A 14,705-nucleotide genomic window follows, 5' to 3' on the forward strand; every position below is an offset into this window, starting at 1 on the left:
AATAAGACTGTTATGGATCTGCTTTAGGAATGTCAGTTAGCACTTTATAATCCATTAAAAAAAAAAAAAGAAAGAAAGAAAGAAAAAGCGTCTCACAGCGTGTGTTTCAAGATATAGGCAAGCGTGATGTGCTTGCATTAAAATGCTTGTCTTATCACCTGGAGCTTTCTGGCAGAGCCACGATTGAGAGCTAAAATGCAAATAGATGAAATCCATGGCTTTGGTCTGTTGAAGGATTAGACGAATGGCGAAGAGAAAATTAAAATGTGTGCAAATAGGAAAACGCAATGAAGCATAGAGAAAAGAGAATAGAGACATTAGATAGTTATGTTATACGCTGATCTAGAAGGGCTAGAGGAGTATATATATTTTTACCGTTCTGATTCGCCATCGAGATACAGGGCAACACGCACGAATCAAGAAGAATCTCACTCATATTAACGAATATCTACAATAGTATGGAGTCCTGTTGCCTAACCAGGTATTGATGAAGCTATCCAAGAGAGCATATTTGAGTATTTGAGTATTTAAGGGAGGCTCTTGGTGGTAGAGTTGTGGTGAGGTACAAGGCTTAGCAGCTCCCCACCTGGAATTGTCGCTCGTAGGGCGTGCGGAGATACCTCTCCACTATATATATTTAGTGCGGCCAGGTGAAATGCCACATCATTGTCAGATTACACATAGCTAAGATTCAAACCTGCCTACAAGACTTCTCAGGGTGTATTGAGTATAGCACATTTAATTGAAGATGAGCGCAAGTCCATCTCCAACACACCACCACATTGTTTTCCTTCAGGCGGATTATTGTCCGATTCCCGACTTTCGCTTCCCGCCTGGTCACACTTTTACTACGACCGTCTATCAGCAAACTTCGCTCTCGGAACTCCACTCGCGTATTCATGATGCCTCAGTTGTCGTATTCTCATACATCCCTTTTGATGCGCACACACTCTCCCCTGAGGTGACACCGCATCTCAAACTCATCGCCGTTGCCGCAGTTGGCACAGACTGTATTGATCTAGAAGCATGCAGAAAGAGAGGCATCATTGTGAGCCGATCTGTTGGTGCAAATGTGGATTCGGTTTCCGAGCACGCAATCGGATTGTACTTCGCCTCGCGGCGTCGATTACTGGATATGCACATGTTGACGAGAGCGGGCGAATGGGCGCATCGGAAAGGAGCCATCCTGTACCAAGTGCTCGATAAACATGGCCAGCCGCCTTTGAGTTGCCAAGATGAAGTAGTTGGTATTGTCGGAAACGGGATAGTTGGTAAGTCGGTCGAGTCCGGTGTGGTTCCGGTCGATTGCTGCTCTGGAGGCTGACAATACAAATGCAGGACAAAGGATCGCTCAGCTCGCACGTAACCTGGGGATGAAGGTGTTCATATCAGCGCGGAAAGATCCTGCAGCATCGCTGCCACTGAGCACGGTCGAGGGCATCGAGCGAACTCCATTCGATACTGTCATCAGACAAAGCACGGTCATTTTCGTGGCAGTGCCGTTGAGTCCTTCAACGCGAAACCTCATATCGACCCCAGAATTGGAAAATATGTCACCGCATACTGTCATCGTCAACGTCTCCCGTGGAGGAATTGTAGACGAAGACGCACTAGTCGAAGCTTTGAGAAAGGGTACGATTGCTGGAGCAGCCACKGACGTCTTCCGTGAAGAGCCTGCTGGATTGGATAACTCCCCATTACTTGCCGACGGGACAAAGGGTCTTAATCTAATTGTCACCCCTCATTTAGCGTGGCTATCAAAGAAAACCTTGGCCAACTATTCGCAGATGGTGCAGCAGGCCATTGAAGGATGGAGTGCAGGACAGCCATGCAATGTCGTGACATAATGATCAACTGGTATCCTGTATACTCCATGGTAATTAGCCATATTACCGAATAAATACTATTAATTAGCGATGCATGTATTGTTGAACACAGAATGAGGATGCCACAACTTATTTTGCTAGATAAGTAGACGCTGACATCACCGCCGCTTATCGATAACTAGTTATTGCTTATCGTATCGCTTATCGTATCGCTTATCTGCCAAATCACGCGTCGCCTCTAACTCCGATTCTGTGCTCCGCTCACGAGGTATGACAAATCAGCCCTTCGACTGCCAGCTTGTGGATGATCTCTCTTCAAAATCTATCGAATGGAACGAAAATTGCAGCTTTGAGAGATGTATCTTGACTTGCGGTCTGGATGAATTATCAATCCATCACCATGGCGGCTAATGCCACCAACCATGGCCACCGCTCCGTCACCCCCGAGCATGCTGGCTCAGCTACCTCCAGGGAATCTGGAGCCCACGAGGAACGGAGCGCTGGCTACCGCGACGATGTATTTGAACCGGAACTGGAAATGGAGAGACGGTCTCGGACATCCCCTCAGAGTTTCACTGCCCGTTCCCTCTTTGTTGGACTCGTCATTGGCGCCTTGATTACGTTCTCCAACACCTACTTCGGCTTGCAGACCGGCTGGATCAGCACAATGGCCATGCCTTCAGCACTTATCGGCTTCTCTGTTTTTAAGGTCTTCTCCAAGTATCTCTCTTATCCGTTCACGGCGATAGAAAACGTCCTTATTCAAACGGTGGCTGGGGCGGTGGGAACTATGCCATTGGGGTGCGGGTTTGTTGGTGTCATTCCCGCGTTGGAATTCCTGGTTCGAGACGGGGAAGATGGGCCTTCTGGCGACGGCGGTACCGGCGAAGGCGGTCCTTTGAAGCTCAATTTCTGGAAACTGGTACTTTGGAGTCTGGGAGTTTGCCTCTTCGGGGTTGTCTTTGCCGTCCCGCTGAGAAAGGAGGTAATCGTCAGAGAGAAACTGAGGTTTCCGAGTGGGACGGCATCGGCGCTCATGCTCAGAGTTCTACACGGGAGTGGGTTCAGTGACGAGAAGGCGAAGAAAAAGGTCAATTCGACCGCAGTCCTTCGAGAAGGAGAGGGTGCACCGCTTGCCTTGACGCATGAAACCGGAGAGGAAGAGGGAAATGCGCTACTGCAAAAGGATGCTAGTGAATCTCAGTCAGCGGAGGACAGACGAGATTGGAGGTCGAAGATGCGTCTCCTGGTGGGTGCTTTTGCGGTATCTGGTGTCTATGTGAGATCTCCTGCTAGTGGCCATACGAAACCGAGCCCGAGTGACACTAACTGTGACAGACGCTATTCTCCTACTTTGTCCCTCAAGTCCGTGATGTGCCCATTCTCGGTCTTTCCCTAGCACAAAATTGGCTATGGACCCTCAACCCGTCCCCCGCATACATTGGGCAAGGAATTATCATGGGCCCATCTACCTGCATGCATATGCTTTTTGGGGCCGTACTCGGCTGGGGCATCCTATCTCCGCTCGCTAAAGCTCGTGGCTGGGCCCCTGGGCCCGTGGATAGCTGGGAGGATGGAAGTAAGGCCTGGATTGTATGGGTATCTCTAGCCATCATGCTGGCCGACTCACTTGTCAGTCTTGGTTGGCTGGTTTTGAAGCCCGTCATAGCCAACGCTCCAAATCTCAAGGCCAGATTCTTTTCCAGTCGCGTCGGAAAATGGATTCTGGTGAAATGGTCAAACACCGGCTCTAGCCATTCATACGTCAGATATTCCGCCCTGAGTCCCATTTCTGAAGAGTCATCGACAGCAGCCTATTCCGCCCAACTTCCGGCAAGACACTGCGAACCCGACGAGGAAGATGATGCGCCGCCTTCCCAGCTCATATCCACCCGAACCGTGGCCATCCTGCTTCCCCTGACTCTGATATTGAACGTAGTCTGCATGCACATTGTCTTCGGAGACGTCATGTCGCCCTTGCTTTCCAGCCTGGCCACTCTCCTCGCCGTGCTACTGTCCATAATGGGCGTCCGGGCACTAGGCGAGACAGACCTGAACCCCGTCTCCGGAATCAGCAAACTAACCCAGCTCCTCTTCTCTCTCGCAACGCCCGCCTCACACTTCTCCCGCCGCACCGCCCTAATCACCAACCTCCTCGCCGGCGCCGTCTCCGAATCGGGAGCCCTACAGGCCGGCGACATGATGCAAGACCTCAAAACAGGCCACCTGCTCGGCGCAAGCCCCAAAGCCCAGTTCTACGGCCAAATGATCGGCAGCCTCGTCGGCGCCGTCCTCTCCACCGCCGTCTACAGGATGTACGTCAGCGTCTACCAGGTGCCCGGCCCCATGTTCCAGACCCCAACCGCCTACGTCTGGATCTTCACCGCCCGCCTCGTCACAGGCCAGGGCCTGCCCCCCATGGCCTGGCAGGCCTCGCTACTCGCAGGCACCGTCTTTGTCGGCGTCACCATCCTGCGCATCTACGGCGCCTCGCCCCTGGCGAACGGCGGCCGGCGCAACGTCTCCGCTCCCTGGAGAGCGTGGGTCCCCGGCGGCATCGCCGTCGCCGTGGGCATCTTCAACGTTCCCTCGTTCACGCTGGCCAGAGCAATCGGCGGTGTTATTGCCTGGTGGTGGTCGCGGAAGCACACGAGCAAGAGCACCGCCAGCCCATCGGATCCGGGCGAGACTGTAGCAGACCAGGCACCAGGAGGATCGAGAGTGCCTGCGGCCGTGGCCGGAAAAACAGCCGAACAGGCCGCCCGAGAAGCGGACGCGGCCTCTTCGTCCGTGGTGGTGCTGGCTTCAGGGTTGATTCTGGGAGAGGGAATCATCAGTATTGTCAATCTGCTTCTGGCTAGTGTGAGTGTTCCACATCTCTAGATAGACATATAGAGACATACTATCGTTTGCAGAAGAACAAGAAAGGGTTCAAATTTTACGTCGGCGACGGCCCTTATTGAAAATGTTCTGATTTTGCTGTATTCACTAACTATCTACATGAACGACCACCAAACTATACATGAGCAATCAGAGAAAGTACAGGATTATTGCTAGGAAGCCAGGTCCGGTCCACGTTTCCTCCTTTGATTCTCCGATGTAAATGCGCACGGAAGACAAGAGCAACTGGAACTGTGCTGATACACAATAAACGCACTGTATAGGGGTAGAGATAGAGCACAAGTATGAACCTCACGATCAACATCCTTTCTCAAGACAGGGGGAATAAATAAAAAAAAGAGTTAAACTGAAAGAAGTGGGTATTCCCGTTGAACAAGACATGGGCACAGTCTTCCCAAGCAAGATGGCGTCTTGCTTGGAGGGGAGACAGTTGCCGGCATCGTAGAAGAAAACGTATAAGAGGGGGATAGAAAGAAACTAAGTATGAAGGAAAAGTAGAGAATTTGAAAACAGGTTGACAGCGGGGCTCATTGGCCCCAGACGCAGGTGATACTCATACCAGGCTCGTTCCGTCCAGCGGCAATAACAATCAACTGTCCCCCTCATATCAATCAATTGCATTTGCAGGTCGCTTTCGTTCACATTTGGACATTCATAAGCCTATTGACTTCACGCGTGATCATCTCGAACTGGTGCTTGCGGCGGTGGCGGAGTGGGAATTGCTGGAAGTGCACCGGAGGGAGGTGGCATCATTGGCCCGGCCAAGGGGCTTGGTCCTGGTGATCCTGTTGAACGAGGAATAGGCCCAACTGGACCCCCTGCACTGTTGCTACGTTTCCGCTGGCTCGCTGGCATCTCCGGCCTCTGCAATCCTGGAGGTCCGTAAGGTCCAGGACTCATGGACCTTGGCGGCATCGGCCGGCCACCGGGACCTGGAGAGAACGACCGCGGAGCGGGAGGAAACTGTGCAGGAGACATTGGGTGCTGGGGATACGGGCGTGGGGGAGGAGGTCCGCCATACGGGTGTTGAGCTGGGGACATGGGGCGCGGGGCCGATGGTGACCGTGGGCGGGGATCATGAGGGTAGAAGCCAGGACGTGGTGGTCCCATGGGTCCCGGAGGTCCAGGAGGGGGAGGTCCATGAGGGCCGTTGGGTCCCATCATTGGCGGTCGTGGCGGCCCACGAGGGCCAGGGCCTGGACCAGCTCCTGGGGGCGGACCGCCTCGAGGCTTCACGGGACGGGACGAAAGACAAGACCGGGGAACGACTCCTTGCTGCGAGCGATCGAGTCTGACGCAGAGAGCCCAACCGTCGTCATACTCGTGCAGAAGTCGAACGAGCTGACCGGCGTGCAGCTCCAACTCATCGTCCATTGAAGGCTTGAAATCCAATTGCACGCGATGAACGTTGCTTGGTCCGGGAGGAGGGCTTGCAGCACCGCCGGGTCCGAAGGCGGGAACAGCAGCAACCGCGGCAGCAGAGGCGATCGATGCATCAGCGCTAACGGCGCTTACTGGACTTTGAGCCGAGCCTTCGGGAACCGATGATGCTTGGGACGATGAACTTTCTGGGCGGCCAGGTAGGTCTTTGTCGGAGGATTTGGCCGCGGCAGCGGCAGCAATACCACCAGCCACCGCAGCTCCGGTAGCAGCAGCTCCAAGAGCAGATTCTACGCCAGAATCGCTCGGTGCCGTTACAGTGGGTGACACGGGAGACTGAGGAAGAGGGACCGCCGAGGGACTCGGCGGGCCCCTCGGCGGGCCTGTCGCTGCAACTGGGGAAGGAGCTTCTGCCTGATTGCCAAAGGGATTCACTGGATCGCCGAACGGATCTGTCCTACTAACACTCGACTGTGGCGTATGGGGCGGCGAGGCATTGCCGGTCAAGTTACGCGATCCAGCGGCAGCGACTCCCAAAGTAGCACCAGCACCAGCACCAGCCCCGCCAGCAGCGAGAGCGGCCACAGAGGTCGTCAGATCTGGTGCAAACTGAGTGACAGGGCGGACGTTGAGTTGTGGAGGTTCAGATGGGGTCATCGGTTGGGGTTTTGGCGGTGGTCCAGGCGGAAGCATATTATCGGCTCCATAGGATTTCTCGTTTACTGCTTCGGCCTCTGCCATTTGTCGCCCTTGCTTCCTCTTGCGCATACAGAAGAAAATGAAACCTGCGATCAGACCAAGACCAAGAACCACACCAATTGCAATACCCGCTTTTGCACCCCCGGTAAGTCCCGAGCTTGAACCAGCAGCAACCGGAGTGGCCGATGGTGAAGCCGATTTTTCCAGAGACGACGATCCTTGGGTGGTAGTGGTAGTATCCAAGCCTGGGATAGTCAGCGACGAAGTCGAGCTAGAGGAGGCCGTGGAGAAGGTGGTCGGAGTCGTGATGTCCTGGGTGCTGTCGGTGGTGATCGCCTGGGTCGCCGTGGTGGGATCTTCGGTGGTCGTGGGTTGCGCTTCAGTGGTCGTAGGCTTAGTCTTTGTGGTCGGTTTCGGCTTCGCTTCGGCCGTCGTTGTTTGGTCCTCGGTCGAGGAAGCTCGTGTGTGTCCCATGGGAGCGCCAACACCCTGATTCGCCTGTGTCGCCGTTGCTGCCGGGTCTACGCCCGTTACATAGCCGCCGATAGGACCATCAAAGGTGGCAGCTGCCGTCACGTAGACGATGGTCACAGCTTCATTCTTGGGATCTCTTTCCACGAGGCTTCGCTCCTCAAGGGCAGCGTGATGATCGCGATGCGCATGTGCGTGCACCATGATTGCGGTTGAGGCTGTCGCTCTTGCTTCGCTGCCAGTTGAGTCAATTGGTTCAGACGATAATGACAGCAAGAAACATAGACTTCTGATGATGCTGCTGCGATGAGATGGTAGGTCTTGCAGAGACCTGATGTAATGATAACGAGAGGATGGGAATCTTGCCCATCAAAACAAAAAGACCCGACACGACGTGCCTAGATCAAAGATGGATCCTTAATTCGTACTGGTCTGATCAAATAGACCGCGTTTCAAAGCAAAGGGAGCGCAAGCGCGTCAAGGAATGTGGGAAGTAAAAGAATGAATCTGGGTTATGGAGGGGCTGGCGGACTAGCCACTCGATGAATGAAAGAACCACGAGCTTCCAGGCCGCGAGAGTGTCAAATGAAGGAAGGGAGACCCAAACGTGGAATGCCCACGAATTGGGAGATGAAAAAAGGAAGAAAGTCGCAAAGGGAAAAGAAGGACGAGAGAAGGAAAGAAAAGAAGCGAAAGAAGGCGGCTTTGGTGATGATAGCCCCGAGCGGGAGAGACAGACGCCCTAGGAAAGAGAGAACATCAACAGAATAATTGCTCTGGGCTGTCTCTGTACTCCGTACTCTGTCTGCACAGTACTTGCTCAGTACCAACTTAACAATCTACCTAGGCACCAGGAGGGAAAATGAGCCACAGTCAATCATTTACCACAAACGGGCGGAAGTAAACGAAATGAGATCAGAGCTAAAAAAGAGGGGAGTGGCCAATCACAGGCAAGCAAGACACGGGCTGGGTCTGACCACACTAACCGTCTGGGGCCACGATCTCCTGTTCCAGACCCGCTGTTCCCAGGGTCATGGCGTTGCTCATTGGCTGATGCCTGTGACGGTGCCTGGTTTCATGACCGTAATGACCAACACGAGGACTCAGCGTGCCGCCATAATAATAATCATCATCTCGATGTTGATCATAAATAATGAGATGCAGTTATGTACCAATCCACTTGAAGTGCGTAGGGAAGGTAGGAACAGAGTAGATATTTTCGTCTTGGGATATGACGAGGTAGGAGAGTCCCCAAATCTGCCTCATTAGCCGAACACCTCAAGCAAGGGTCAGCCTTGAGCACGACATGAGGTACAGAGTTACTCAGTGTATCACTAAAATCAAGGGGACTAAGCCTACAGTACCTAGGTAAGTATTTGTTCGCTGATGCTCCGTACGGATACCCAGCATCCATGGGACAATCAAACTACCTCACGTCCATCCCACCCCCTATTCTCCAGTCTCCTAGATGCTCGCTACATTGGGAGTCAACTACTTTTCTGCACACAACTCATTTCCATGGAACAATCTTAGATTCTCGCCACACTCGGTTGCCTGCATTGCTCTGTGCTCTCTACTAGTCATCACTGTACACCATAGTTAATTAATGTCAGCATTGGGTTGCGATTTGACGGTCTCATTTATTAGCCAAGCCCCTCTTCTCCGCCATCTCCGGTTGTCCCTAGCGCCATTTACATTGATGAAATTAACCATCCCATTTGGGGGCTGAATGCTGCCTCCCATACTTCCTCTCCGATTCCAAGATGTATAACTAGTTATTTCAAGACCCTGGACCGTGATCTGTGTGCGGCTGGCAGATATCTATTTAGGATGATTCTCACTGCAAGAAGTGACTGTTACACTGCTGCAGGTACACTTCAAATGGTACTCGCATTCAAGCCCACCGATCCCGTCGGAAATTGCCTTCGCTTACATGATCGCTACCTAGCCCATTTTTCATCCTGTGACGGGTTGTCGGTGCCTCGGTTTGCGGTCGGACTAGGAGATCCTGACTAAGTGTAGCGAGTAAATTTCAAGGAACCAGTTGCTGGAGCTGAGCCCCAGTCACAATTATGGCTCAAACGCTCAAGGGTGTGGCGAGTTGACAACCATTGTGGTAGTGATGCCGCTTCGAGCCGACGCAACTTTAAAGGCTGAAACACCCGCTGCAGACTGGTGGACCGCTAGAAGCTTGGCCATGACGATCGCAACATCATCGCGAGGTGATTCGTATCATGTGCGGCGGTTGCAATTAAACCCCTGGAGAGGACCGGCTTCAGGTCGTTGAAAAATATGGGTGATTCAAGGCCTGCCATACTATTAGCATCAGGCCGGTCGACTTAGAATATGTAGCCTACCTCTGCAGCAGACAGCCGTTCACTGCTCTCGTAGCGTACCAACCTGCTTACGAGATCCCGTCCTTTGGAAGAAGCTCCTCTGAGAATTTCATCCCACGGTTTGGCAGGAAATCGGTAGAACTCGATCTTACCCCAGTCGGGAAGTTTCTCAGTCTCCTGTTTCCTATGTTAACCTAGCCCGAAGACCCGGGGGTTGTTTTTGGGGGGGCTAGAGCGACAAAGCGACAGAATATAATAGGATGACTTACAGGCCAGATGCTCTCATCTGGGGTCCCCAAAGTCTTGAAAATGGACTGAACAAGCGACAGATCACTCCCCACGGGCCCGGAATCAAACAGCTGCTTGTGCCCGACAGCGACAGCTTCTGCAACAACACAACCAGCGGCCCACAGATCCAAAGCTGTTCCGTATCCCTTGAACCCAAACAGGATCTCAGGCGCTCGATAAGATGTGGTTCCTACATCGGTAATTTTCTTACCAGCCGGCTCGGAACCCCTGTCTCCTTCTTTCCACGCGATACCAAAGTCCGCCAGGTACGCCGAGCCGCCAGGCGAGTCCAACAGAATGTTAGAGGGTTTGACATCCCGATGAATGATTCCCAGCTCATGAAGGTGTGCCAAGGCGCTCAACATGTCGCGCAGATGAGCCTTTATTTGCGTTGCAGTGATCATATCACGGCGGAGCAAATGTTCCAAGTCATATTTTAAGTAGGGGAAGACCAGGATGAGTCTTCCTCCGTCAACCTTGAGCGAGTCCAGCAGACTTATAACATGAGGGCTCGCGGCTTCTCTCAAAAGTCGAACCTCGCGCTCAGCGTCATGTGGCGGTGTCAAAAGATGGGGTATGGTAACTTTTACGGCAACCACAGATCCATCCTCGCGCTTGGACTTGTAAATAGTGGAATGAAGCCCATCAAATACATGGAGGCATCCTTTGAACGGACCAATTGCTTCTCCCGCTGTCCAGACACCCTTATCGGGCTCATGTTGCAACTGGTTTGGACTGCTGATCATGGGGGCTACAGAGCCACTGGCCTCTGCGGCATCGATGGCATCCTGGCACATCCGGTCATATTCTTCCTGCAAGATCCTTCATGAGCAGACGGTTTGATGACAATGGTCGAGAACCGACCTTCGAAGTAGCTTGTTCATAAGCCTCACTTTCGAATCTCTTTGCTTGGGACTGAGCTTCAGCAAATGCCGCTGAAGACGAAGCTCGCTGATAGGCAGTAGTCCTAGGCTGTAGTATTAGAAATTGCCAACACCGACGTTCTGAGAGACTGATCTCGATGATCATAGGCTTACAGAGATTGAATTGCCCTTAATCGATCGGTGAACCCGAGAGCTTTCTTCCAGTCTGATGCAGCCATCTTGTTGGATGTTTCGAATTAGACGCGTGGGGCAGAGGTGACGGAATAAACCTGGAGAAGAATCGAGCTAGTCAAAGGGAGATCGATGACCGGCTCATCAGCTACCTGTACATACAATAAGAACCAGCCTTGAGGCGAAGCAGCAATGATTTCTTTCTGGTCTTGTCAGTTGTAGCTAATCGAGGGAACATGTGACTATTTTCGTTGCTAATACCGTAGGAGCAATAGTAATAATAATCCTGCCTTACGATGCCTGAGGTATACTCGCTAAGCTAGCCGAATCCAGCTAGCTTCGAGTCCCCCGGACCTCATTGACCAATTACCTCATCCAGTCTGCTCGGCTCCTCCGTGATTCTTCCGTGTTGCAACCCCATCGTCATCACATCACACCCATCCCATCCCATCCCATCAAACCGTTCCTCTTCTCTTGTCTGCTCCTTGCTCCACTCCGAGGTCCATTGATCGAAGGATTTGGTCTCTTCTGGTAATATTCGGAGGATTTCAATTGCTCCTTCACCCGTAATTCGGCTTTGTATTCTTAGTTTATCCCTATTATGCACCTTACGATCGCTCCCTTCTGGTACCGTTGATCTATGAATCGGAGCGATGGAACTCTCACGGCAGGAGTATCCAGCTCTGCTGGTAGGCATAACCCGACCTCGGACATCTTGATCTCGCTCTTGCTATAGCCATGAAATTGCAGCAGCTAATATTTTCAACTATTCCTGCCTTTAGGCCTCTTTGCAACCCAACCAAGCGATTAACGTTCTCAATGATCGCATACGTATCATTAACAAGATCAACGCGGATATCGCGGATTGGCTCCAGGTATGGCTTCAGGCTCTTAGCACAAGTGACAACAGAAGCTTGGATCTAACTCTCGTCTTCCATGCGACAGGAACGCCGCCGTGTTGAAGAAGCTTACGCGCAAGGGTTGAGGAAACTGGCGCATCGACCACAACTCGAGAACGGGGCGGCGCTTGGGTAAGCTCGGTCATTCGGAACTGAAGCACGAAAAGACAAGGCTAATTTTGATATGTTTTCTTTCGACACTATAGCATTTTCCAGCTACCATGGCAGCGCATCATCAATGCCACCGAAGCCGTGGCCTCATCACACGAAACGTTCGCGCAGAAGATTGATGAGGACGTGGAGCGCCCCTTGAGAGAATACAGCAGCAAGAATCGAGAATTAGCATCGATGCCTGGTATCCAGAGTGATCTCGCCGCGTTGGCGAAGAGCTTCGAAGCGAATCAAAAGAAGGTGGAAAAAGCCAGGGAGAAAGGCCCGAAGGGGGCGGAGAAACTGGCCGCTGCCATTTCCGCCGCAGAGGAGATCAGAGAACAATGGGATTCAAGGGCACCTTTTGTGTTTGAGCAACTTCAGGCAGCGGACGAAGGCCGAGTAAATCATCTCCGCGACGCGCTGACTCAATTGCAAACGCACGAATCGGACCAGGTAGAACGGTGTCGCCAGGCTGCTGAGAGCTGCCTGAATGTACTTCTCAATGTTGAGACTGCGGATGAGATCAAGACATTTGCCGCCAAGGTTAATGGAGGCAGGCCTGTTGCTCCCAGGAGGCAAGAATCTCTCCCCTCTGGTGGGGCAGGAGCACCTCTTGCTCCTCCGCCGCGCATTCAGGACGATGCTGCTAGTCAACGTTCGGAGACTTCGGGCCCTGCCAGGACACCTACTGGTAAGACTTACATTCCACTATTGACACCAAATTTTTGCTAACCATGTTTGTGTCATAGCTCCGGAGCCCCGCACCACAGCCCTTGGTGGCCTCAAGCGACTAGGAACTGTCATGGGCAGAAGGAAGAGTGTAGTGCACACCCCTGGAGGAGGGCCACTCTTCGGAGAAAAGAAGCATCGTAGTCCGTTTGCTTCATTCAAGCGGGGAGATTCACGCGACATGCAGATACCCGAATCCCCTACGGGTACGGATCGTCCCGGTACTGCTCTAACCGCTCAGGATAGCCATGGCGAAGCCGCATCGATCCCAAGTGAGATCCACGAGCGAGAGGTGCCTGGTTCACTGCCGACGAGTCCAGAACCCCAGCAAATACCAGTGACTACGAATGGGGGATCGACTCAAGAGGTTCACAATGAGCCGACACCGCCTGCTGCTACGGCTGCGAACGAGGTATGTACCGACGACAATGAATACCTGGATTAAGCTGATGACGATGCATAGCCGCGAGTCGATTCGGAAGGATTCTCGGAACGACCACAGACCATTGACGAGATAACGCGGCTTCAGCGAGAGGCGGCTGGGTAATGATTCCTGTCTTGCCGTTCATAGTAGACAAATCATGCTGACTGCTATAGACTGGATGAGCATGGCATGAATCTGACAATCAGAGACCAACCAATCTTCGAAGATGAGAACCAGGCTAAACAAGCAATGGACGAGATGGCGAATCAGTTACGTCTGGTAAGTGCGGCTAGAGAAGCTTATTCCCTGCGCTCCCGGCTGACCCTTTCTGCAGCAAGCTCAACACAGCGGAGTCAGACGAAACGCAGGCACCATACGCGGTCGTCGCGATGTCCGTAACACAGTTTTCATTCCGAACCCTCCTGGTTCGAGCAATGGGCTACCTGTTCCGCCGTCGGGGTCGGATCTTTCTACCCCTGCTTCACCAAGTCTGCCTTCTAGGCACGTCACTTCACCTAGCACCGCTACAGATGATCATGCCCTTTCAGATACAACGTCTATTCGCTCGTCACAGACCTTGCATAACATCTCAGGCCCGGTCTCCCATCCTGATCTGCACCAACCGGGTCTGAATGCGTCGATCGTAGAGACAGTCAGTGCGTGGTTCTCTGAGGGCGCTGTGACCAAGTCCTTCGTTGTAGGAGAACTTGCACTGGCCTACAATGCATCGAGTGGAACAACGTCGGATAGTACGCGCGTTCGTCTCGATAATTTCCAGGTATTGGAGAAGGTCGCTGCCAACCCACATTTTGTACAGGAAGAGAAGGGCTCAGGCGACGAGAAGAGAGGCGAGTATAGCGTCCTTCTCTCTAACATCACACGGTCTTCACCAACCGTGGCTTTTAAGTACCAAGTCCACATCGACCAGTCGGAAGCTTCGGCTTACTGTCCCGTGATTTTCAAACCTGCGTGGAATCTCGAAGAGTTCCAGGCAAGCGTGATCATCTTCTACTCTATGAATTCGTCTTTTGCCTCGTCGGTACCAAGGGAGTCAATCACCATCAAGAACCTCACCTTGACTGTGAATTTGGATACCTCTACTGAAGAAGGCCGCGAGGCAGCCCATGCCACGAGTGCAGTTATGTATCCCAATTCAGGGGCCACCTTCCGTCGCAAACAGTCAGCGGTCACCTGGAAAATCCCTGAACTCGAAGTACGCGCCGGAGCTGATGGAAAGCTCCTTGTTCGGTTTGCGACTTCAACGAGTTGGCCACGAAAAGGCAAAGTTGACGCTAAATTTGAGCTCCACACAACAGACGCTGGCTCTCGCTTGGGGATTAGTGCAATGTCTCAGTCAGAGGACGCACCGCAGAAGGGAACCGATCCCTTTGCAGACGAAGATGGCAGTCTGCAAGCATCCGAAGTCGCGCCTGCGTCCTGGAAAGAAGTACCCACAGTCCGCAAGCTGGTGGCTGGGAAATACGTGTCATATTAAAGGGGCAGTGACAGCCCATTCAAGTCCCTTAGATACGATACCGCCATGG

General features: G+C 52.6%; 5 protein-coding genes across 5 annotated transcripts; 3 read left to right on the forward strand and 2 right to left on the reverse strand.

Annotated features, from left to right (window-relative positions):
- Positions 1-748: 748 nt before the first annotated feature.
- Asppvi_002495 (D-isomer specific 2-hydroxyacid dehydrogenase family protein) lies at positions 749-1,847 on the forward strand (the record flags this gene model as incomplete). Its single annotated transcript, XM_043298477.1, has 2 exons — positions 749-1,271; positions 1,339-1,847. 2 exons carry the CDS (start codon positions 749-751, stop codon positions 1,845-1,847), a joined length of 1,032 nt encoding a protein of 343 aa, XP_043154412.1.
- A 379-nt stretch (positions 1,848-2,226) lies between these two features.
- Positions 2,227-4,709, forward strand: Asppvi_002496 (OPT family oligopeptide transporter; the record flags this gene model as incomplete). The annotated part of the gene is made up of 2 exons (XM_043298478.1): positions 2,227-3,105; positions 3,165-4,709. 2 exons carry the CDS (start codon positions 2,227-2,229, stop codon positions 4,707-4,709), a joined length of 2,424 nt encoding a protein of 807 aa, XP_043154413.1.
- Positions 4,710-5,396: 687 nt separating this feature from the next.
- Positions 5,397-7,481, reverse strand: Asppvi_002497 (SH3 domain protein; the record flags this gene model as incomplete). Its single annotated transcript, XM_043298479.1, has 1 exon — positions 5,397-7,481. The coding sequence occupies one exon, from the start codon at positions 7,479-7,481 to the stop codon at positions 5,397-5,399; it is 2,085 nt and encodes a 694-aa protein (XP_043154414.1).
- A 2,135-nt stretch (positions 7,482-9,616) lies between these two features.
- On the reverse strand, positions 9,617-11,003 carry Asppvi_002498 (putative cell division protein kinase (Ctk1); the record flags this gene model as incomplete). Its single annotated transcript, XM_043298480.1, has 4 exons — positions 9,617-9,790; positions 9,883-10,713; positions 10,766-10,868; positions 10,939-11,003. 4 exons carry the CDS (start codon positions 11,001-11,003, stop codon positions 9,617-9,619), a joined length of 1,173 nt encoding a protein of 390 aa, XP_043154415.1.
- A 606-nt stretch (positions 11,004-11,609) lies between these two features.
- Asppvi_002499 (uncharacterized protein) lies at positions 11,610-14,656 on the forward strand (the record flags this gene model as incomplete). The annotated part of the gene is made up of 8 exons (XM_043298481.1): positions 11,610-11,645; positions 11,739-11,831; positions 11,902-11,987; positions 12,062-12,699; positions 12,758-13,149; positions 13,201-13,280; positions 13,335-13,440; positions 13,496-14,656. 8 exons carry the CDS (start codon positions 11,610-11,612, stop codon positions 14,654-14,656), a joined length of 2,592 nt encoding a protein of 863 aa, XP_043154416.1.
- Between the last annotated feature and the right edge of the window lie 49 nt (positions 14,657-14,705).

The sequence above is a fragment of the Aspergillus pseudoviridinutans genome (genome assembly GCF_018340605.1).
Source record: "Aspergillus pseudoviridinutans IFM 55266 DNA, scaffold_2, whole genome shotgun sequence".
Classification (NCBI taxonomy): domain Eukaryota; kingdom Fungi; phylum Ascomycota; class Eurotiomycetes; order Eurotiales; family Aspergillaceae; genus Aspergillus; species Aspergillus pseudoviridinutans.